Raw genomic sequence first — 24,338 nt, forward strand, 5'->3', positions numbered from 1 at the left:
ATAAAATAATTTGCTTTCCCCACACACACACTAGCTGTTGGGACGGCTGAGCGGTCTAAGGCACCAGGGCTTCGTAGCAGGTTTGAACCCCACTAATAATGAGTAGTTTTGAAATTTGTTTAGTTTCCCTTTGATTTCAGACTTTACCGGACACCCTGTAGTGTGGAATCTAAAACTATTTCTCTTAAAATCTGCTATTGGGGTGAGATAATACTTTAGTAACACCTGAGAGAGAGCATTATGGGTATGACGGTGATGCAATGGCGTCAGTGGCACTAAGCTACCTGTAGTCGCAGTAAAAAACACTCCTCAATGGCCACTATGGCTTTTATACAAGGCTTACAAACAGCTGTGTACTGACTGAGCAGTTCCCTTCAGTGTAGTGCACATGCATAATAATAAACAAAGAGGAAAAAACAAGAAAGATCAAAAATTAGCTCCCTGGTGGAGAGGTGCTTTCAATGTAGTTTTACTTTTCAGAATTATCTTAAAGGAAAATATGTCCATAACCATTATGAAGCCCATTAGTTTGTATGGTATAGAGTGGAGTGTATCTACCTATAATGAAGCCCAGTAGTTTGTATGGCAGCAGGCAGGAGGAGATGAAGGCCACCCACAGGCCGATGTAGAGCTTCTGGGTAATCTCTGGCTGCACCCACGTGAACAGGCTGGAGTACGCACGCACACACACACACACACACACACACACACACACACACACACACACAATCAATGAACAGTATAAACACAGGAAAAGAGGCTAAAAAGCAGGTCGGGACAAGCGGAGTGTGAGTGGACCGGTGGTTTTCCCATCAGGCCTCCTGACTCTGGAAGGACCTGATGAGGAGCTGAGACTGGATCCATCTGTTCCACCTTTTAAAGCACTTCTTAAAATTCACTTTTATGTACTTGCTTTTATGTAATCACCTTTCATTAATTGTTTTTGACCTCCCATTTTTTATTAACTTAAAAGCTTTCATTGCTTTTGCTGTAAATTTTATGTTTGTGTTTTTTTTTTACTCCTTTGAAAAGCTCTTTGTAACTGTGTTGTTTAAAGAGCTATTCAAAGATTATTATTATTATTATTATTATTATCATCAACACTATTATTAATTAGTATTAATGCAGGCATCCAAGTACACATCCAGATGTGCAGATCCAGATGTTAATTTTAAAACAAACTCACACTGACTTCAATGGATCTCCAATCATGACAAAGTAGTGTGAACACATGCATGTGCACGCACACACACACACACACACACAGAAGAGGCTAAGTGTGTACACATTAATGCATGCACGGGCAAGTGCGCACACATATTTAATATCTAATCAACTATTGAACTGCACATTCAAAAAGGAAATCAGGACTCACTTCTTTATTTTCTCCAGGATGTCGGCCATCTTTCCAAACAGATTCTGTGAGAAGGAAACAACAAAAACTGAGCTGTGAAGACAGAGAAGAGCCAGCAGCTATCATCCGACGGCTTTGACACTCCTTCACATCTCACCTGGGCTTTCTGTGCAACATCCAGAACCAGCTGGAACTTCTCTGAAACAGTCAGGTCTTCTTTTGGAGGTTCCTGGTACAGAGAGGAAGTGGTATTACCTCACAGCTGCCTGATGTCAGCTGGACGCCATCCTAAAGCCAATACTACCTGACACTTTAGGTCCATTTACACCTGGCATTATGATCAATATATAATGATCAATCCCATCATGCCCTTTGCATTTACACCTGGTGTTAATTTGTGTTCTGGTTGTCTGATCAGATCTTAATTTTGGTGCCACAGTGCAGAGCCGGCAGTAGGTGGAGACGAGGCATCATCAACAAAAGCCAACATGGCGGGTGTGGGGTCATCAGAGTGATACTGTCCAGCCTGGATTTACTTTCATTTGAGGAGGAAAGGCTCGTCTTTTACCACTCTTTAGTAGGAGGAAGCAGAAATGACTGTGAAGCTGCTAGCTGCTGACTTAGTAACTTGTTTGGACGACTAAGTATGTTTTCACCTTGTCTTTCAGGGCTTCCGTATGCAAGATAAAGTATATTGCCAGGTAAAGAATAAATAGCCAGGGTAAAAAAGATAGCAGAGACTTTTATACATTTGGCTCTCCAGGTTTCAGTAGAGCTAAAACAGTAATCTGTAGTCTTACCACCGGCTCTGAGACCTCAGGCACGATGCTCCACTGGATCCGCCACCCTCTGAGAAACAGCAGAAAGACAACGCCATGAAATCAACACCGGGAAAGCACAGCAACGGTGCATCATGGGAACATCCATGTATGTATTTTGTTGCTGTCAATCATTATGTAAGAGCAGGTATCACTTTTTCAAATAGTCAATCTCTCATTTTGGGATGAAATGTAGCATAACTGCACACAGTAACTGAATATTGAATGTATAAATATGATATGTACAGTCTGCTGTGTGTCAGTATGGACTGTACTACTACGTCAGTTGTCTGTCAGTCTGCCAACGATTAACATTCATTGACATTTATTGTACTTGGTGTGTCTGATACTAAAGTGAATTCTGATGCTGATGCTGATCCTGACACTGTGATTGGCTGATGGGGTGTCGGCGGGCCGGCTGACCTCGCTATGAGGTAATTCAAGGAGAGCCTGAGGATGGCGAGGAACAGGAACATGGGGACGGCCCATCCATGCCAGGCTGCGTTCATATAGATCTGTGAGAAACAGAGAGGGTCAGACACACACACACACACACACACACACACACACACACACACACACCGACAGTGTGAGCTGTTACTGAACTACATCTGTACATGTGATGAATACTGAATACCAACACTGGGTAGACTTGTCAATGCAACTCAGTCTAGGTCAGTTCTATTCTGAATAGTCCCACAGGAGAAACACAGAGAACCAAACACACACAGCTGAGAAGACCAGAGAGGCAGTCAGCAGGTCAATACAGTGGAGTAAAAAAAACAAAAAAATTATAATAATGAATCAGTGCAAAATACAAAGTTCAAAAAGGCTACATAAGAATATTTGATCTTCTCTCATATTGCTGCTATCAGCAATATGAGGTCAAGATGGCTGTCAAGCTGAACGAGGAGGCCATCTTGACCTGGTTGGCAAAGCGAGTCCAGACTCAGCAGAGAGGGAGTGGGGGCCAGAAAGGCTGCAGCTGGGGTACATGTAGGTGCAGAAGTGAAGTCCAGGGGCCTCATGTATAAAAGTCTGCATAGATTTCATACTGAAAGATGGCGTTCTGGTTCCCCGCTCTGCTGCTCCAAACAGGGACAACGTGCTTTTCCACATCCAACTTTCGTTTGGACATCACACAGTTGTTCCAGGACTTACTCCGAGTGCATCTGCCCACCCGACACTGCGTTTTCTTCCCAGGAGAGATGGATCTCTGCACCATGGGTCTCTGTGCAGTCCCTGATGTCCATGTCACATAAACACCAACAAAGATGCCACCTTTGTGTGTGTGTGTGTGTGTGTGTGTGTGTGTGTGTGTGTGTGTGTGTGTGTGTGTGTGTGTGTCTACTCACGATGAAGGCGATGGCAGACGTGTAAACAGAGTGCCAGCTGGATAAGGCAGAAAGGTTCCTCATGAAGTTGGTGACAGGTTTGGCGCCTCGTTCTGGACGGGGGACACAGCTCATTCAGAAGCAACCAACCACGTGTTTCTATTTTATTTTATCTCATTTATCATGATGCAAATAAAAACCATGTGGACCAAACAACTCATTTCAAAGTGCTGATTTGTCAGGTTCCTTCAGGAAAAACAGGTGTGATAAATGAACTACAAATAATAAAAGTTATGTTATATAGCACTTATCTAAAAGTGATTTACAGGAAGACATAAAATCAAAGGGTGGTAAAATACATAAAAAAAAGGAGATCAAAATTGGCAAATCCATTCAAAAGGAAAAATGTTTGAAAATAATAAAAAGGTACCTGTGAAATTATGGGTCAATTCAAAGTTTGAGGTGTGGGTTTTAAATAAATGTGGATCAAGTGTCAATACTCACTGAGCCGCCGCATGTTTTCTGTCAACCTGTGGGTGAGAGAGGAGATATTTAAACAGCCGACAGAAATCCAGCACTCATCACCTTAAAGGATAAATCTGGTTATTTTTAGAGCTATTTTTAGAGGTGCCTAAAGCTCTTTAGTGAAGTAATCAACCATCATCATGTCAAAAACTAGGAAAAAAGGGCCCAGGTTGAAAATAAACAAAATTATCTTTTAAAGCTTCTGCGTAGAAAAAAAACTGCTGAACATTTTGAACTGGTCTGATTTCAGTTTCTTAACCCAACTCAATTAACCAAGTTCACAATAATAGTGAATAATAAAAATCTCCTTAATACATAATGTGCTTTACAATTGTGTAACAACACAGTCTAAGTTCACTGAGTACAAATGTATTGACGTATTCATTATGTTGCAACATCCTTGTGTCATTATGTATCAGGGAGATCTTCCATTCCTGGTTTTTCAGGCTGTTGTGCCAAGAAGTTTATCTCCACTCCGATCAGGCTCCTACAGAGTGACTTTGTTTAATCTAGTTCCCCGAGTCACCATTTATCTTTTCTCCCCATGATGTTTTCAGTTCAAGATGGCTGTGACTGAGGCATGCTGGGAAGACACCCAAATACATTTGGTATTAGCAAAATTTCGAAGGCTCCTGTCAAAGTAACATGCTGGTTTCTCTACAAACCGGATCAAAACTACTCAGTATACCAACGGAAAACTAAAGTAGTGTATGATATCCATAGCAGGCCAGACTGGGTACAGCATGGTACTGATACTGCAACACACACAGAGCAGGGCTGCTGCAGGTACAGCATGGTGCCGGTGTTATACACACGGTTGGTCCAGTATGGGTACAGTAAGGTTTTTTTTTTTACATTTTTGTGTGACTTATACTAGCTGCTGGTCGCAGCTAAATTCCAGTCTGGTTTCCATTAGGGGGACAGCACTGAAATCGTGTTTTTTGTTTTGAAAAGTGCTATATAAATAAAGATTTTTTTATAAGCATGAAAATGAAAAGATTGCAAAAGATATTCAATATCAGCACAAACACTGACTTTAGGCAGCTTCAGTACAAAAATATCTGCCTTCAAAATCCCATATCGGTTGAACTCTACTTCATTTCAACAAGCCACCTGAAAACGATGTAACATTATGACAGGAAGTATCAAAGCAGCAAAAAACCACTACACAGAGCAAATCAGAGTGTCTGGCCCCGCCCACAATCACTTAGAGCAGACGGACCTTCAACCAAGTCACTCACAGTGCGAACTCGGGCAAAGACCCGACAGCAGACTGAATCACTTGTAAAAAAGAGACTTGTTTCTGCCCTGCGGCGCCGCCTCACCTCTTCGCGCTCAGCGGCTCCTCCGTCTCCACTGTGCTCTCCTCCGGCTGGAAGCGGAAGTCCTCGATGTACGCCCCGAAGCGCTCATAAAGCCACTTCTGCAACCTGGTGTACAGAGTCTCCTTCTGTTTCTCTGTGTGGACAGACAGACAGGACGCCATGGAATTCATTAAAGTCGAGATGAAATGAAAAATGCCTTTTTAACCCTTTTAGATCACATCCCCGGTCGTATTGTGCACCTATTTAACAATATATGCCAAAAAAAAATACAAAAAATCAATTTCTTTGTATTCTTATATCAAAATTTTATCATGTTTTCTTCTTGTAAAACAAAATATGCCGTGTGCTTACGTAAGCATGCCCATAACCAATTTCAACCAATAATATCATGACATCCACCCATCACTCAATCTTCAATTTTTAGCGCACAGAGTTAAGATTCATTAGCTAGCTAGCTAGCAACAGCACGGTACTTCGGTGTGTCTTCGGGTGTTATGACACGCCCACTTTTCAACGTTCAAATCAAATTCCTCCCAACGTTATGTCCCGCCTGTCTTTCCTGTTTCACTCGGAAATACGTCACGATACGGAAGTTAGATACTCTCGAAATGCCGTTTCATCTCGACTTTAACATACAGGTGTAATGACGTTTTCACCTCGTACCAGATTTACCGTACATACAAGCTGCCGATTGGGTAAAAACGTTCATGTGAGCCTCCTAGTGGTACTTACAAGTAAGACATGGGACACTTTTTTTTTAGGCTTAGACTTTCACATTATTAGCTCCATTTTGTATGTGGCAGCAGAACGTCCTGGTGGTTGGTGAGGCCGATCCCTGTCAAAGTATCTGTGAGCAGTTCAAAGGATTTTATGTGTTCAATTACAGTCTGATCACCCAGGACACTGCTGATGCCAGGAGGAAAGGGCATTACCTTTACACACACTGACATGTGGGAGCTGACCAGTACACCCACAGTCTTCTACTATTGGTCACTGAGTGGTGATGCTGGAACTACCGGACAGGAAGTGCCTTGCTCGAGGGCACTTTGAGTTCATTGCCATCTGCCTGTCTTAGTTAAGAGCCAACACACCAGCTCAGCAGCTTCAGACCAGAGAAAGGTGTCGTTCTGTAGCTGTTTACTGGTCTGATGAGTCGGGCTGGAGCGCTGCATGAGCTACGAAATGTAAATATCTTTATCAAAGGGTAAAATGCTGTACATCATTTTGAGTTGTTTCTCTTTGATTTCTGTAAAGCACTTTGTAAACTCCGTTTTTAGCAATGTTGCTATACAAATAAAGTTTATTATGATTATTATTATTATAATTATTACTATCATCATGTACATATAAGCACATAACAGCACAGTGCACATCGCCTGGTGAAGGAGCTGGCACGCAGAGAGCGCACTATCAGTCAACTTCTGATGAACTTTTCTACTGAAGTCAACTGGGAAATAATCAGATAAAATTGGGAAATTCTCTTCTACATTTTGTTATTACAGAATCAGTCATATATGTCTACATATTTAGACATTATTACATAGATTGGTGACACAACTGCAAAGCATACACACACACGTGTTTTTAATATATCTGCCTAGAGGCACCACAAATATAAATCATCCAAAAGATAAAGAAGTAAGTCCAACACATATGATGCCACTTCTGCACCAACTTACTGAGTCCATCAACCCTCCTCAAGACAAATCTATCTATATATGAAATTTAGTTTGGTGAGAACTTTCTTCTTTTCCCTTTATCTTTATTACTCAAAATTACAAAATTGCCTATATACAGTATGTTGGTTGATGTGTTCGCATAGGTTGAATTTAGAACAAGGCAAAACAAAAACAAAGCAAAACAAAAACCAGCTCTGAACTTGGACATACAGTATGGTCACTGTGGGATTTCGAGGGTAAGAGGCCAGATGTTCCCCAGCCTCACACACTGTTAGCATCGATCCAACATTTACATTTTCAATCATCTTTGCTAGTGCATCCCAAAATTCACCAACCAGTTTTACTGTTTCACCAGCCAACTAGACTAGATAACTTTTAGGACAGAATACGACTTGATGGTTGGCTGCTGGTCAAACTGCCTGGTAGAATATACAAACTTAGCAGCCCGAGACAAAATGTACTGTGTTTGGATGTGGGAGTAATTTCTAACCCTCTGTATGAAGTTTGTGATCCATACTGGCGAGGACACGTCATCCTCCGCTGCCTCTCAATCAAGAATGAACAAAGAATGGCTTCACCCAAATGGATCAAAGTAAACACAGACATCAAACCACTAACTGCAAAATTCAAATGGGGTTCCTTAAGAACTGAGAATACTCAAATTTACTTGTTAACCCTTTCTGCACGTGTGGCATCTTATATCAATGTCTTGACTATTTTCAACTACAGGAGAAAATCTTTATTTATATAGCTCCTTTCAAGCCGAGGTTACAAAGTGCTTTCCAAAACAAAAGGAGCAGTAACAATATAAAATAAATCTAACAGAAACAAAAGGGAGTCTGACATGACAGACAGAAACATCAGCAGGAAGCCAACAAGCCAACAAGAGACGCTGTTTAAAATCAGTCAGAGGAAGGATGATCCACAGGAGCCTTCCTCATGTGTGTTCTCTCTCTCTCTCTCTCTGTCTCTCTCTCTCTCTCACACACACACACAAGGCAGTGCATGAGGTAAGGGGGTGAGACAGCAGTCACCCCTCATGTCCTGTGGTCGACTGAAACCTCAGGTCGCTCTCCTGTCACTCAATGATTTCCTCTCTCTACTCAGTCAAAAAAAACTTCTATCTCTCTCCTTAACTTCATTTCCTCTGCTGGCACTTCACTCATAGTTACATATTTACCACAAGGCAGACGTGTCCTCTGCTGACATAGTATACAAGCACATCCACCGGCTTCTTTGAGCCTGTCTGAGGATATAAACCTCTCATCCACAAGGGGGCAGCAAAGCCTCCGGTCTGTAGCCAGTGATCCTAGGTATTTAAAAATGGCTACTGTAGAGGAATGTCTACTTTTATACATTCTCAGTCACTGCTAAAAGAACAAGCCTGTACAGACCCACGGCACGTGTGTTCAATTCAATTCATGCACTGAAGCGTTACGACATGGTTATCGCTTAAATAATTCCACTAATGTCACTCAGGTACCACAGGCAATAACGTTACCTGACGTTAAAGTTTATAGAGCAACAGAAGACGTGGATGTATGTGAATTAACGACAGAGAGTGGGGCTCGGTGTGTGTGTACGCTAGATGGCTACGCCAAACGCTCCTTGGTGGCTCAAACTTACACTGAGTGTCCTTAGGCTTAGTATCGTGTACACGCCACCATGAAAGTTTCAATAAAGTCTTCCGTTTTCACAAAATGCAGCTTTTTGGAGCTGGGAGCTACAGCTACTGCTACCACGCTGCTAGCATTAGCTAAGCCCAAGGACACTCAATGTAAGTTTGAGCCGCCAAGTGTTTGGAAGGCGTCGCTAAATGAAGTTCTCAATAACGGTGAGTTAGATAAAGATCTTTGGGACGCTAGTATAACGGCATAGCCATGTAGCTAAGTTGTTGTTGTTTTTTTCAAACAATTCCTCTTGGGGATGGAGCAGAAGTGCAGAAGTAAAAGTGTGTAAGTCGGGGTTTCCAGCTCACCTGTGCCGTTGACAGGAGGAGGCGGAGCTTTGGGCGGCTGAGGAGGCGAGTCTTCAGGTCTGTAGGAGCAACAGAGACAGAAATGATAACCGTCGGCCCCGCTCTCTATACATGAACTACAGCAGGAGAATTCATGTATGCCTCACCAAAGATGGAGACTAGATTTTAAAAAAACACAGATGTCACAGATCACCACTTTAAAAGGGAAGGTTCAGTGATTTTTAGAGGCCCATCCTATTGATCACTAACCATGTCCACTATTATAACATTCAAAACATTTTTCAGATGTTTTTGTCTCTGAGAAATCAGCACCAGCCTCCTGTTAGCGTTTGTTAGCAATGCTAGTGCAAGTCAATAGCCCAAGTTTATACCCCATTGACTTATGCTAGCATGGCTAACTAATCATAATAGGAGGTGGCTGCCGATTTCACAGAAACACAAGCTCTAATGTAAAAACTTTTGGCCCGCTGCATGTAAGCCTTCACTGATATTTTTCCATTACTGGTTCGGTTCGTATTATACACTGAAGTTTGCCGGCTGGGTGGTGTTTGCAAACCAATCAGGGCCAATCACAGTGCTTATTAAAAATGGAGAACTTAGAAGAACAAAACCCGCCACCAAGATCTGTTGCAGGACTGCCCGCCCCACACAGACCTCTACTTTGTTCTCCTGCACTAAAATGAAGTGAAACCAAGTGTGGAGAGAGATCTGTCTGATGCCTCTAACATCTAAACACCAGCAGATCCACCAGAACCACATTCAAACAAACCAGAACCACATTCAAACAAACCAGAACCACATTCAAACAAATGGAGTTCAGAGCTGGAGGAGGATCAGCTGTCTGAGTTCACACTAACAGATTCAGTGTTTCTCTTCTGTCAGGGATTGATGACATAAAACACACACACACACACACACACACACACACACACACACACACACTGCAGATGGTCAGTTCTGAGGTTTCAGCGGGAGTCTCCAGAGTGGATGGAAAACTCCCAGCAGCCTCCTCTCCTACCTGGTTCTCAGGACTTCGCCCATCCTCTGCTCCAGGTCGAGCCGTTTGGAGCGCTCCCGGTCCAGCTCCTGCCGCAGCGTGTCCACGTTCGACTCGTCGCGAAGCTTCCTCAGCTCCTCCTCTGAAATAGATCGGTGGAGCAGGTTTATAGTGGAGGTATGTCACACGGCGGCTTGCATTTCATTTCAATTCCAATTTAATTCATATTCAAATGCAGTTCTAATTCAAATTCATATCATTTCCAATGCCAATTCCAGATAGATTACATTCCTTTACATTCCAAGTTGAAATCAGTGTTCAATTTATTCAATTCGTTGTCTAAGCCTGTAAGGGAAATTTAGTTTGCAAGTTTTAAAACACAGATCAAATTACCACATTACATATGATATAGATAAACACCAAGAATAGTGCAACAGACCAGAGAGGCACTAAGAAACTTGTCAATGCAAAAAACACAAAGTTGAAAATCTCTGCCCACAGCAGAATATCAGATTGTCCTTTACATAATGGAACAATATGCAACTGAAAGGCCAAGTTTTGGCTATTTAGTCTCTTGAATACTAATTTGAATTATAGTTTGAAGCTACTCACACCAGCCTTAACAGTGAATAACCTGCCGCTTTAAGTACAGTATCCATCTACAGTACTTCTATCATCAGTACATTGATTATCACTCCACAGGGTACAGAAAGTCTAACTTCCCCTGTAGCTGCTGCTACACTAATAACCAAGAACACAAATTGTTTACTGACAGGAAACTTTTGGAGAATTTGGAAACACACTAAATAACCCCTCAGTCACACATGTGCCTCTATAAATTTGACCTAACTTTGATGTATTTGCTGAGATTTAAGAAACATTTCACCATCAGCGGCAAAATAATCCCATTGGATCGAAAGACACAGCTACAAGGAACGGAAAGATTAAATTTCCTATCAAATTGCAAATTACAATTCCCATCAAAAGTCATATTTAACAGTTAGCTCCTGCTAAAAGGCAACAGCCAGTACACTCGTGTTTCTTAATGACCTTTTCTGTACTGGCGATGGAAGCGGAGAGAGAAAGGAGGAGGACAAAGGGAAGATAAATCCGAGGCCTTCGAGCCCGTCTCGTTTAGCACCTGTTAGCGCTCATTAAAAATGAATGGCCTGGCATGGAACACCTCGACCTACTTCATCACTGTAATTGAACTTGGGCCAGAGAGGAGATGAAGAGGAGAAAAGAGACGACGTTTTCCTGAGAAATGAAACGCCCTGCGCCCTGGGAATAAAGGCTGCAGAAGACTGAGGAACGACCCGTTAGTTTGAGTTTAGCTTGTTCGCACATATAAATGATGAAGCGAAGAAAGAAGAGAAAAAATACAAACTGTGCAGGTGAGATAAAGAAACCCCACGGGACGCATAAACACTCCTCACCTCACTCAAAAAATAAAATATAAAATAAAAAACATGATAAATCTGATCTGAAAATGTATGCCAAAATATGAAATGTAATGTCATTTAATTTACTAAAGACTAATCTAAAAGGGGTGAAATAATTGTGCTTTCCGATGGTTTCACTATAAGGAACATTCTTGAAAACAAAAAACATTTTGAAATAAGACAGATAACGCTAATATCCCCCCCCAAAAAAACAATTTAATCTCGAGCCAAGTTGATTTGCCTTGCTGACAAGTTACATTATCTCACCCCCTCAGCAGTTTTTTCACTTGTTTTAAAGGAAAATACTATATTAAGGCTCAAAAATTGATTAAAAGACTTGATCAGATCATTTTTACAGCGTACAATCCACTGAGGGAATCAAAGGGGGTCGGTTGGGACGATCCCTGCCGGCTCCCATCCAAACGTCTCACTCACAGAGCAGATTTGGGTCAGGGCAGCTGTGTGTGTGTGTGTGTGGTATGGGATTAGAGGCTAGACTGGTTTCCTTCCAGTTTGCCTCGGCACCGGCCAACGGTCCCACTAAACCCTAACATTCAAAACGCCGACCAGAAGCCGATTCTGGAAAGCTCTGCAGCTCCTGACACAGTTGGCAGAAGACAAGAGAATTAGACGGGGGGGGAAATGTAGCTTGAAAAGGGGGGAAAAAAAGGAAGAAAAAAAGGGAGAGGGAGAAAGAAGCATTGCAAAAGGCGAGGAGAGAGCAGAGGGAGAGACGCTGAGGGGAAATAAAGAAATGTAGGCTATATGAGAAAGAGAATGAATGGGAGGAAGGAGCAGCAGGGATGTGATCAGGAACACAAAACAGCAGGAAAAAAAGTCTTCCATTTGAAATTCAGGAGAGCTGAACTGTATGTTCAAAACGGCAACAAACCTGAATAATTAACATTTACATTTTAGGCATTTAGCTGCCGCTCTTATCCAGGGAGACTTACAGCATCAACAGGGGAATAAGCTTAAATCCCAAAAACCACAAAATTACAAGCAAACACACACTCACTCTGTCCAAAATTCGACCACTGACGTAATCTTAACACATACCACCAAACAGTTTATTTGTGTTTGATATATAAGGTTATGTGTCCTTGCTTAATGTCAAGTTGTCATGACAAAGACATCCAGAACAATGTCAACTTTGCATTGAAAGTCACATTATCAACCGAATGACACTTAATGACAGTTATAAATATTCATAAACATCAATTTATGTTCAGGTCAGATTAGGGCTGAACGATTTTGAAAAAATATCTAATTGCGATTATTTTGACTGATATTGCAATTGCGATATGATTTGCGATATTAGAGGGAATGATCATTTTTACATCATTATTCTCATTTTCATTGAAAAACTTATTAAAATGATTATGGTGTGATTTTTGCGGGGATCTGTACCAAACAAAGATGTTTTCTTAAGTCTGTAGAATATGATGTGTAGGCCAGGACATCTCTGCAGCACCACAATATTTCATTTAAAATGGTATTTTGACACATTTCACCTTTAACAAATATTGCGCCTCCTGCGATTTGAAAATTGCAGTAGGCCATATTGCGATTTCGATAAAATTTCGATTAATTGTTCAGCCCTAGGTCAGATGTCATGTCATGGTTATGACAGTGTTATGTCAGCCTTATGCACGCTCCACCAGTACACACTCATAGGCATGAGTGTGTTTGTGTAGTACGGTATATGATGTATGTATGCTATTGAGTAAAATGATGTATGTATGCATATGACGATGTATAGTATGATGTATAGTATGTATGTGAAGTATGTAACCTATGACATAGTATGTATATATGATGTAGTATGTACAGTATATTGTACTGTATATGATGCTATGTAAAGACCTTTGAGACATGCTTGTGATTAAGGGCTACATAAATAAACAAGACTAGACTAGACTAGACTCCAAGGAGGCTGAAACAAATGCTAAGAATTATTTTCAAATACTACTTGATCCACGTCTGGGACGGTTTTAAATTAACAGAGAGCTTCCAGGCGCGAGGAGAAAAGTAGATGGCCAAGGCCAAGTGTCCAGCAGACATGTATAATCTGCTGCTAATTAGACAGTTAGAGCTCAACTCTTCACAAAAACATGTCTTTTAAAATTTAAGAGTAATTTCTGCACAATCACCCTGAAGCAAATAAGCTGCGGCTCATTTCAGGTCGGAGCTCCTTGGGAGCTGGCAAGGACGAAAATTCAGTTTTGTTCCTAAATGAAATGTCCATCATTTGTAAAAAGCAACACCTCCGCTGGTGAAATGATTGATAGCACAAAATGAGAAACACATTATGGCTCTTTTGCAATGGATAGTCGGTACCCAGTCCTTGGGCTGACAACACTTTTACAGATTGGATCCTTTAGGTTTCAAAAATACTGAGGAACGAACTAGAGGTATTTTCCCCCCAAAATGGATATATTACATTTTGAAATGAAGTCTCAAAGTGTACCAGCATTTTCCCCTGAATCATTTTCCTTGGCAGGGTGGAAAGAACTAAGAGGATTTGAATATGTGACACTCAAACACTCCATTGAAACCAACAGAGTCACTTCTTTGAGGTGGGATGGGTGCTTTCTCAAGGCGGGGTGACGCATCCCACCGTTTCAGAGAGAAGACACTGAAATCTACCATTTATTTCAAGTGAAGAAGTACACTGCATTTACATTTTAGGCATTTTAGTGACTCTTATCCAGATCAACTCACAGGTGGCGGTATTCTGGGTCTTGCTCCGGGACATTTCGACAGGACACTGGCTAATAAACCTGTGACCATTCGGTTGCTGGACGGTCTCTCCAGCCACGAGTCTCCACTGTTGCCCCGCCAAGCTGGGCTGCAGCCTGGAGGGGGCGCTACGTTAGGAGCACAGAACAAATGGAAGGAAATGATCCCCCGCCCTGAACTTGGAGGTGACCGGACTGATTTAGCTGAAGCTGTACCGGGAGCTTTGTGTTACAGATTTACCACAAGGTTACCTGGGACAACAGCAGCCCGGTCGATAATTCAATACAGGTGGAACTTCCTGTGATGAGGTCCTGCAGCTGAAAGACCCGCTGCACCCGTCCGGCTCAGCTTGGGAAACAATACAGCGGGAGGGGAGGGGTTCAAAATGGTGGCTCCTCTCTAGCACAGAACGTTGTGTAGCTGAAACGTCACAGGTTTGATCCCTGCAGCTGCGTAGAGCTGAACGATTAATTGAACATTTTTAAACTGCAATGTGAACTTTCCAATTTCCAAATGGCAGAGGCTGCAATTAATTGCTTAAGAGAGAGGAGCGTCCAAAATGGATTTCTGAACAAGGTGTTTTAGAGCTGCAGGTGATCTTTGCTCCATGAATGAATACAATATTGGTGAAAACCTTTCATCAGACTCACTTCAAAAATCAAAATCACTTTTATTTAAACAATTTTAAAGTTCTAAAAAATGTATGACAAGAAAAACTTGTGATGATATGAATCAGTTTAAATCGCAATTGCAATATTCTGTCAAATAATCGCAATTAGATTTTTTGTCAATATCTTTCAGCCTTACCAACTGGCACCAACCTGCCTGAGGGTCCTTGAGCAAGACACTGGACCCCTCCCTCCCCCCTCCTCCCCCCTCCTCCCTCCTCCCTCCTCCCCCCTCCTCCCTCCTCCCTCCTCCCTCCTCCCCCCTCCCTCTTCTAAGCTTCTCTGGATCTTTGAGAAGTCAAAGATTTGCTGCATTCCTCCCAGCAGTGCTAGCTCAGGCTAAAGCAAAGCAAAGTTATAACCTTTTAATGCAACATTCACAACATAATGTAAGGTTATCCTCTTAAGATTTACGATTTTTAAAGCGCACCGACAGCAGATACTTCCCCTCATTAACCTTCTAACAAACAGATATGGAGTTACAACAGAACTCTTTAAATGACTTTCAAAGTGCAAATCCATAATCTGGTCAGTGTGCTCCGCGCAGGAAGCAGGGCATCTGTGGCAATCACACACAAGGCCAGTAACATTGACCTAATTGGAAAATGTATCGCCATGACAGCACACAACCTGTGACACCCCAGGCTGGATGTTAGCAGGTTATAAATATTCAACAAGGCCCCCCAAGTCCCAGAATCCCTCCTGACTCGCATAAATAATGAGGGATATGTCAGATTCTAGCAGAACCGTCTGCTCGCTTTTCTTTTCCTTTCTCTTTCTTTTTTTTTTTTTTTTAATCCATGATGTCACTGCACCTCTTTCGGCATGATGTCATTACCTTTGTAGTCACCATGGCGCCTTCACCGGTCCTGAATTGATACATTAGTGCTAGTGTTGGAACATAAAACGGCTGAGTACAACACACCGCATAATAACTCTGCTCAGAGACATTTTATAACCACGCCTGCTCATGATACTAAAACAAGAGAGAGAAGAAACTACAATTTCTCCCTATAATTAGTCTGTTTATGAGAGATTCCATTTCTAAGAAGCATTCTTGTCATGTTGAAAATTAATTCCCAGTTAGGGAAGGCAAAAATCTATGAAAATAATATCCAACGGCAAGAAACAGAGGTCCGATACAATATCATACTACAATATATAACGTTATTAAGTCATAGTATTAGGAAGATTTGTGCATACTCTTCAACTGAAAACAAAACATCTGCTGTCGAAGAAGCAAAGTTTGCAGCATCTTCCACCTGTAAGCCGGTTCAAGCCATCAGCTACAGAAGCCAAGGAGGTCCAGACAGTGGGTGCTGGGTGTCAGGTTCTCCAGCAGGACGGGGCGACTCATGATGAAGCAGCAAATGAGCGTTCAGTCACAACGTGCGTCGCGTGTGTTCGGCTGCCTCCTGCGCTTCCTGCAGGCTGGCGGGGCCGTGAAGCCGTGTGAAACCACATCCTGCCACGCACACTGCGTATTGCTGCTGTCACCGAAATGCAACTGCAATTTTCTTCCTTGAATTGAAAGATGAAACGATGATTTATGGGCTGAGTGAGTGTTATGACTCTTGAAACCGAGAACCCCACTGTATAAATTCAAAAACGCAGGGAAAAAATTAATTCGGAAAAGCCATAATATCCTGCTTTAATGTACCAAAACACAAATAAAATGCCATGCCGCAGAAATGGCTTTATATTGTCTTTATGGTGCAAAAAATGTGGTTATAGAATTTTCTTTCTTTCCCAGTGAGAACAATCTTCGACTACCATTTAAGTTTTGTACCAATTTAACACACAGATGCAGCCAACTGCCCCTTCATAATTTTATCCTGCATCTATCTGACGTAAGTCTTACACACAATTTGTTCTTTAATGTTACAAACTAGAAGCAAATCGGTACATTGCAACACAACACTGTATTGTCTCTTAACTGACAGTGAAAAGACCCTTCCTGGTCCCTGGTAGCTGGAATTAGAGCAAAACTTACACTACCAGTCACAAGTTTGGACACACCACATTTTTGTTTATTTTTACTATTTTCCACATTTCAGAATAGCAGTAAAGACATCAAAACTATGAAATAACACAAATGGAATTATGCAGTGACCAAAAAAGTGTTAAACAAATCAAAACTATCTTATATTTTAGATTCTGTAAAGCAGCCGCCCTTTGCCTTGATGAAAAGACAAAGGCTTTGGAAAGAAATTCATACATAGGATCAACTTCACTATTTATATTTGTCTAAGAAACACATTTCAAGCATTTAAGCAGAAGCCTTTAGATTAAAAGAACAACATCAAGAACAATCAGTCAGGTGGGTCCAGACTGTTGACTGGTAGTGTAATTTCTGTAAAACATGGGACTTATTCAATGGCTGGATCTGTGGGAAGATCTAAGTGGGAAGATCTAAAGGAAGCAGGGATGAGGTCTGGACATCAGCATGCAGGATGTGTCTGCTTGGTTGACGATGCATCTAGCAACTTCTCAGACGGGACATATGATCTATAGCACTTGATCCCTGGGAGCCGAGAGCTCTTTGTTCAAAGCCTCCATTTCTAACCCAGAGAAACCGCTCCAAGAGCCTCAGAGGCGTTCAGGAGCGGCGCCGTGGATTCTCGTATGACTGATTGTGTTTTCTGAATAGCTGACATGCTGTGCTGTGTGCTTTAACCTGCCGGACATCAGCGTCTAAAAAGAAGGATCGCACGGGGAGCGGAGCACAACGTATGCCCCAGATACTTACGTAAGTGCATAGCATTTGCATAGAGGCCAGTATTTAACGGAGCATATTGCCCTCATCACACGCTTCGCTTCCCTAGCCTGTGGCCATGACAAGAGGATTGTGGGACAGTTGGCCTATTCAGCCCCTCTGTGGTAAAGGAGCGCTGTGGCTGTCACACAAGTGAAGGCTTGCAATTGGTTTCCGTGTAGAGGAAACAAAAATAGCATTTGAAATTCGGCAAATTGGCAAAGTCTCAAGATGTTGGCATGCTTTCCAGGAAGTCTAATACCGGCTATCTGTGCTTTGCATTCATGCCTACATGGACCACGATGCTAAAGCTAGTCCTTTGCTGCTCACTGGAGTCAGATGGCTGATATTGTTGGCTCAGAGCGCCTGTACACCTGTTATAATCCAAACTGAGATGTCTACCATTTCAAGGAAGAATCCCCCTAAAGGTCAGTTTATAGTACAACGGTTTATGATCGCCCGATGCACATCACTACAAAGTCACCAACATTCCATCATCGCTCAACTTTGATTTTGGACGCTGTCGCTCATAAAAAGTAGAAACACTAGAGCGATTATAGAACGCATCGCAGAGTCGGAGCCTACAGACTCCACCGTGCCTCCAACCAGCTGCTGCAGTCTGCTTTTAATAACGCCATGTAACGAAATACATTTTCTTAATTGCACTAATTGAAAATTTAACCATTTGAAAGGAAAATAATAATAATACAGTTTGTAAACCAGTCTGCAGAATAGCCTAATGTACCTACATGTTATGTTACTGCTTTTGCAATGTTATTTTTCACTCTTTCTTTCTAAATAAGAAGTTTCATTCAAGTAAATCTATTGTCTTTATCCAGGTCTAGATAAATAGCATAAATTGTCTCCTCGGTGTACGTTTTATTCTACAGTCTATTACAAAAGTACGGTCTTCCAGAGCTGTTGATTACCGTTTAATTTGAGCTCAGAGAATTAATCGACGTTAGGATGAGAGAGTTTCATAATGTTGTCATGACAACTGAGCCAGCGATGGGGTCAAAGTTCAATCCAATTTAAGTCTCAGCGATGGGCGCAACGACCATCGCAACGATGACAGATCGCCTGTCGCTGGAAGTATAAACAACATGTCATTGCGACCGACGATAGAATATGATCATCGCCGGTGGTGATGATCATAAATCGCTGTACTATAAACTGCCCTTAAAACCTTTTAACTCTAGAAAAACAGCTATTGGGGATGAACTTTGTTTGTGAACTTTGAATGTTTACATCCCGATTTCAGTGCAGCAGCTTGCAGAGTTAGCTGCACCCCTTCATTTGATTGACGGCCTAAGTTGCAGGCATTTCAGTTCAATACACAATATCGTGCACTACGTCTCCTCCGTGCTCGTGCGTCCTCGTGCACGTGCCTGAAAACCACCTGATAAGTGTTTTTTGTTGTTGTACGCTACTAGTGGCTGAAAACTCTGTTGTTCATCTTTAAGATATCTTTACTCTGGTCACGTACAACCTACAACTAAGTGGAACAAGTTGACGCCCCCTTCTGTGGGGATTATTGAAAGGCATTCTGGGAAATGTAGGAAACCACTAACCGAAGCACAAGTAGACAAGGCAGGTTGAGGGAAATTGGTGATGCCAAATAAGTAAAGACAGCAGTAGGGTTGGGGTGGTGCGGGGAGGTGTGCGTGTACGTGCATGTGTGTGTGTGTGTGTGTGTGTGTGTGTGTGTGTGTGTGTATGTGTAGGGTTGGGGGGCTGTTTCTTAAAAAATGTGACACCTACTACAAGTACGATGATCTAATCAGCTGCATTTTTTAATACTGAGCAGTGAGGATCATTAAAAGTGCGTTCCTTGGTATAAAACCTTTCATGTTATGAATTCCAAGCGCTCAAACACAGTCGGCGGAGCTCAGTCAGGCTTGCAGCGAGCAAAAGGGGCGAGACGCCGACGCCCCTGGTACACAGACGAATCACTCCTCTGTCCCGCTTCACATCTTCTGAATGCTTACAGTACACAAAGTTTGGAAAGGTTAGTTGGACTCTCTTACTCAAAGCACGTCACATTACTATGTGACGTGCTTTGAGTAAGATCCTTGATTCTTCAATTTTCCACATTTAAAACGACTTTTTCCCCTGTGGAAGAGAGAAGCCTCAGAGTAAAGGCCAGTTTTTTTTTCAGTTTCGATTTTATCTTTTATGTTTTGTTTTATCTCCACCAGCTCGCCGCCTCGGTGTGCGACTGTTAGAAATCCTGTTAGGAATGACAGGAGTTCACAGCCCCGGTGTGTTTTAACCAGTCGGGTGTGTTTGTGTGTGTGTGTGTGTGTGTGTCGACCTCACCTTCTGTCAGTATGCATGGTGTGTGTGTCTGTCTGAACATGCATGCTTGTGTGTATGTGCATACAAGGAGCTAGTCTATATTTATCCACTGGGTGATGGTCCTGTGTTTATGTGTATGTGTGTGTGTGTGTGTGTGTATGTGGGGGGTGGGGGTTACGTATGAAACGGGTGCTGTGACTGTGAATGTGTGTGTATGTGTGTTTATTTGTGTCCAGAGGCGGCCTGGCTGCTCGGACAGGGAAGTCAGACGAGGACCTTCATCTGCTGTGAGCTCTAAATAACAACAGAGAGATTATTAATAGCCTGATATTACATAAAGCCTGCACAGTGAGAAGGCAGCCAGGTATTGATGGAGCAGCAGGCCGCTCTGCTCTGGGACTCTCAACATCACAGCATGACAGACAGGAGATGAAGCACAGCGCAGGTTTAATCCACAATGCGGTCTATCCATTTGGGATAAAAGGGCTTAGAAAAAGTCATCTATCAGTCCACAAAGGCTGTGTGAAGCACAGCGGTCAGTACAGCGTCCCTGGGCATCTGGATTATTAGGATTCTTAATAAAAAAATATATCGATTAATGGAGATGTTGCCCAGTGTCTCATATCAAAGCTTTGGATTAAGACGTCCTGGAGTTTTATGTGGATTTTAGTGCTGTAACGATCTGTATTTTGTCACATTTTTAAAAAGGTGCATACCGTATTTCCTCTAATATTGGCCCGGGCCTTTATTTACCTCAACTGCAGAGGGTACCAGGCCTTTATTGGAAGCAGGCTTATATTAGAGACAGGCCTTTATTTCTAATTCCCTCTGTTTGATAAGTATATTTGCTCCTATTTTAGTACGAAGCCTCCTTGTTTTCCGATCTGCTTCTGTTGGGGTTCGTTAGGTAGACTTTTTTTGTTACTGCAATGCATTACGATAATTACGGTAATCGACGACGGCACGCTCCAGAGACTTCCGCCGGCCGAGCGGGCTAACTTCCGGTTAGCCCTCTGCTAACTTGAATGGGGATACAGCTACTCTTGCGGCACTTGTACATTACTACAAACTACAGTTACATTATATAACAGGCAGCAGGAGTTTACTGGTATCCACCGTTGTTTTTTCCTTTATTTTTTTCCCCGGCCTGTATTTGAGGCCGGCCTTTATTTGTTCGTGTCGACCACGGCCCCGGCCATTATCGGAGACCTGGCTTTTAATTGACTACAGGCCACTATTAGAGGAAATACGGTATCTCAGTTTGGAACCAAACACCTTAATACACCTATAACTGAGATGGTTGAATAAATTCCAGTTTGTGTGTTTATGGTTGGCATCAAGTACGATTCATTTAGCTTCATTAACTCTTAAAGGATCAGGCTGGTGTTTTTTAATGCATTTCTTACCGTCAAAAAATCCTATGAAAATATCAAAATCAGCAATAAATTTGTTTTGCTAACAAGTCTCGTCCATGTAGCCGATGCCCAGTGAAGCCTCATGTCCCAGCAGCCATAGAACTCCACTGTATTAAAAAAACTAAAACTAAATATTTCAACATAACATATTTCATCATCACGATGCACCGGGCCGGCCGACTTTTTCCTCAAACAACTTAATAAGCCGACCGTAAACACGTTTTCCATCTCAGGAAAGTAGTTCCGTAGCACAGAAAATAGTCCCCGGCGTAATGAAGAATTTGTTCCCATTTGAATTTGATGAGATGATTTTTGATTTTTGGTAATAACTACAATAGCCTGACTTTTCATGGTAACAGTTAGCTTTAATCAGTTAATTTTTAAAATGTAAACTATGTCTTTGTGAGCTGTATTTAAAAGGTTTTTAGCTTACAATTGGAGCCAATGACTTCCGGTTTGAAGGCTAAAAAGGGAACGTGGGAAGTGGGAAAGTAATGAGAGTAGAGCAAACGCATTGTTGATTTAAAAACAGCAGCGTTATCCTAAATGAGGAGTCACCTGGACTCTCCTGTCCTGGATGTTGGGGTTTGGACGGGTTGAGGAATCTCCTCTACTGCTCCACTAATCTCTGACAGTGTGTTCAGCCACTGAATTAGATGAAGTGAGCTCCAGACTCTTCTGTTTCATACTTTTTCGGTGAGGAGTTTATCACCACTGGCCATTTCAGGTCTCTCTCTCTTTCTATCTCTGTCTGTCACTGTGTTTCTGTTTCTCAGTGCATAAATTTGCTTGTTCACGATGATGGACTCACTCAGGCTATTAATTCTCGGTGTAATATTATCCCCTTGTGCCTCAAAGCTTGTTCTCTTTTCCCACGTCCTCTGTCTTTCAGCTTCGTCTTTCTCTCCCACTCCACATTGAACATATGAATGTATAATGGCTACATAATCATTTTAGGTATAATATTTTCCACTTGTCCCTCTCTCTCTCTCTCTCTCTCTCTTTTCTGCTCTCTTTATCTCTTCCACTCCGTCTCTCATTGCATGACTTCACATGCGTATACTAACAGCTTCACTTATATAATGTACAGCCCTGCAGCAAACAACGCCATAACAACGTACTTAACCATTAATGAGCAGTAGATTAATGGTTAAGTACCGATTAACAGGCTTGTAGTTCATGAAATAGTTTCTGCTATCCAGTTTAGCTGCGCTTCTGGCATTGATTCTTTTTTATCTTTCACTGTTTTCTGTGTCCTTTCTATGTTTTATGATATGTGGAAACAAAGACTAACTATAAAACAAGGGTTTAATGGCATTAACAGCCAGATGTAAGAGGCTCAATTCCCACTGGGGCGATTCATGTTAGAAATGTGTGCAGTCATGCTCTGTAGGGCATTATGAAAGTGACCAAACGGCAGATGTGATGCTGGATGGTTCTGGTTCATCATCATGTGGACTATCTGGGCTGATGAGGTCATAACATGGAGAGTGCAATCTGCTCAGCGAAGCCATCGATCGGAGCCGATCGACTGATATTGATCAGACAAACCACTGGGGCTGTCCCGAATACGAGTCACGCACCTTCAAACTGCTTGGCTCTCCATACACGGGTGACAGTTCACCCGACAAAGTTCACACATAGTCACAGTTCCTCCTCACAAAAACACAGCGCTGAAAACATGCTCGGTGGAGTCCGCAGGTCCGTCGCTCCTACACGCTCCTACACGCTCCTACACGCTCCAACACGCTCCAAAGCGGGAGAGCAAACTCAGCGGCAACCTCTTGGCAACCGGCCAGCTAGCGGTCCTGTAGCTCCTTCAGTTAGCAGCCAAGGAAAATGTAGCTTAGCACCGTTTATATCCACGGCAATCACGCTGAATCCACTTGAACTCAAACAACAGTCCGACCTCACTCAGAGAGCGGCCGCAGCTTAAATCCGAGGTGATCACGACACGGTTCGGGCGCCATTTGTAAGTAAGTAAGTAAATAAAGTTTATCTATATAGCACCTTTCACAAAGCAAAGTCACAAAGTGCTTCACAGGAGTAAAATAGTTCAAATAAGACCATCAAATCGTAAGAAGCAATAAAACATAAAAACAAAGGACATAAAAACACGCAGAAATACAGACACAAGAGGCTAGACAAAGGCCAGTCTGAGCAGATGAGTCTTCAGCTGCTTTTTAAAAGTCTCAACAGAGACCGCAGATCTTAAGTCCAGTGGAAGAGCGTTCCATAGTTTAGGTGCTACAATTTCAAAGGCTCCATCACCTTTTGTTTTGAGCCTAGAGCGAGGGACAACCAGTCAGCCCTGGTCAGAAGACCTGAGTGACCTGCTGGTAATGTAGGGATGGAGTAGGTCGCAGACGTACACAGGTGCCTGACCATGCAGGGCTCTATATGTGATTACAAGAACCTTAAATTGAATCCTAAACTTGATGGGAAGCCAATGTGAGGAAGCTAAGATGGGTGTGATGTGAGACGTCCTGCTGGACCTGGTCAACAGCCTTGCAGCAGCGTTCTGGACCATCTGGAGACGGTCCAGGGATTTGTAGAGATGTGGATGATCTCCGGGGAGTCGTTGGAGAAGAAGAGATGAACACCAGACGAAAAACTTCATACTTCAGCTGTAGTTTTATTAAGGGCAGACGTTGTTGTGATATAGGTCAAGCTCTGACTCCGCAAGAGCAGAAGTGTGACGTCACTATATAGACACCCAAGCAGTGAGCATAACATATAAAATTACATAAAAAAAAGGAATATCCGAATCCCAAAATTGAAAACCGAATACCTACCCAACGAACGAATATCGGAATAGTCGAATATTCGGGTCCACCCCTACAAACCGCACATAACTGTGTGGACGGAGAGACTTTTCTAACCCTGATTTATACAGGGAATGTTAGCTAACATAATACAGGTACACACTTTCACACTGGGAGCAGACCAGTACAACCACAGTCTCCTACTGGTGGCCAAGCAGCAGCTGGGGTGAAGTTTTTGGTAGA

General features: G+C 42.4%; 1 protein-coding gene across 1 annotated transcript in view; it reads right to left on the minus strand.

The window, feature by feature from the left end:
- Positions 1–24,338, minus strand: part of LOC139919904 (GRAM domain-containing protein 4) — a 55,810-nt gene that overhangs the window by 12,404 nt on the left and 19,068 nt on the right. The window contains exons 4-13 of the mRNA XM_078282917.1: positions 10,032–10,152; positions 9,014–9,072; positions 5,357–5,489; positions 4,011–4,036; positions 3,528–3,619; positions 2,596–2,687; positions 2,155–2,203; positions 1,512–1,583; positions 1,376–1,419; positions 559–668 (exon numbers count right to left, since the gene is read on the minus strand). Coding sequence (XP_078139043.1) covers positions 559–668; positions 1,376–1,419; positions 1,512–1,583; positions 2,155–2,203; positions 2,596–2,687; positions 3,528–3,619; positions 4,011–4,036; positions 5,357–5,489; positions 9,014–9,072; positions 10,032–10,152 — 798 coding nt within the window. The remainder of the gene's footprint in view (positions 1–558; positions 669–1,375; positions 1,420–1,511; positions 1,584–2,154; positions 2,204–2,595; positions 2,688–3,527; positions 3,620–4,010; positions 4,037–5,356; positions 5,490–9,013; positions 9,073–10,031; positions 10,153–24,338) is intronic.

Source organism: Centroberyx gerrardi, chromosome 4, assembly GCF_048128805.1.
Source record: "Centroberyx gerrardi isolate f3 chromosome 4, fCenGer3.hap1.cur.20231027, whole genome shotgun sequence".
NCBI classification, from domain to species: Eukaryota; Metazoa; Chordata; class Actinopteri; order Beryciformes; family Berycidae; genus Centroberyx; species Centroberyx gerrardi.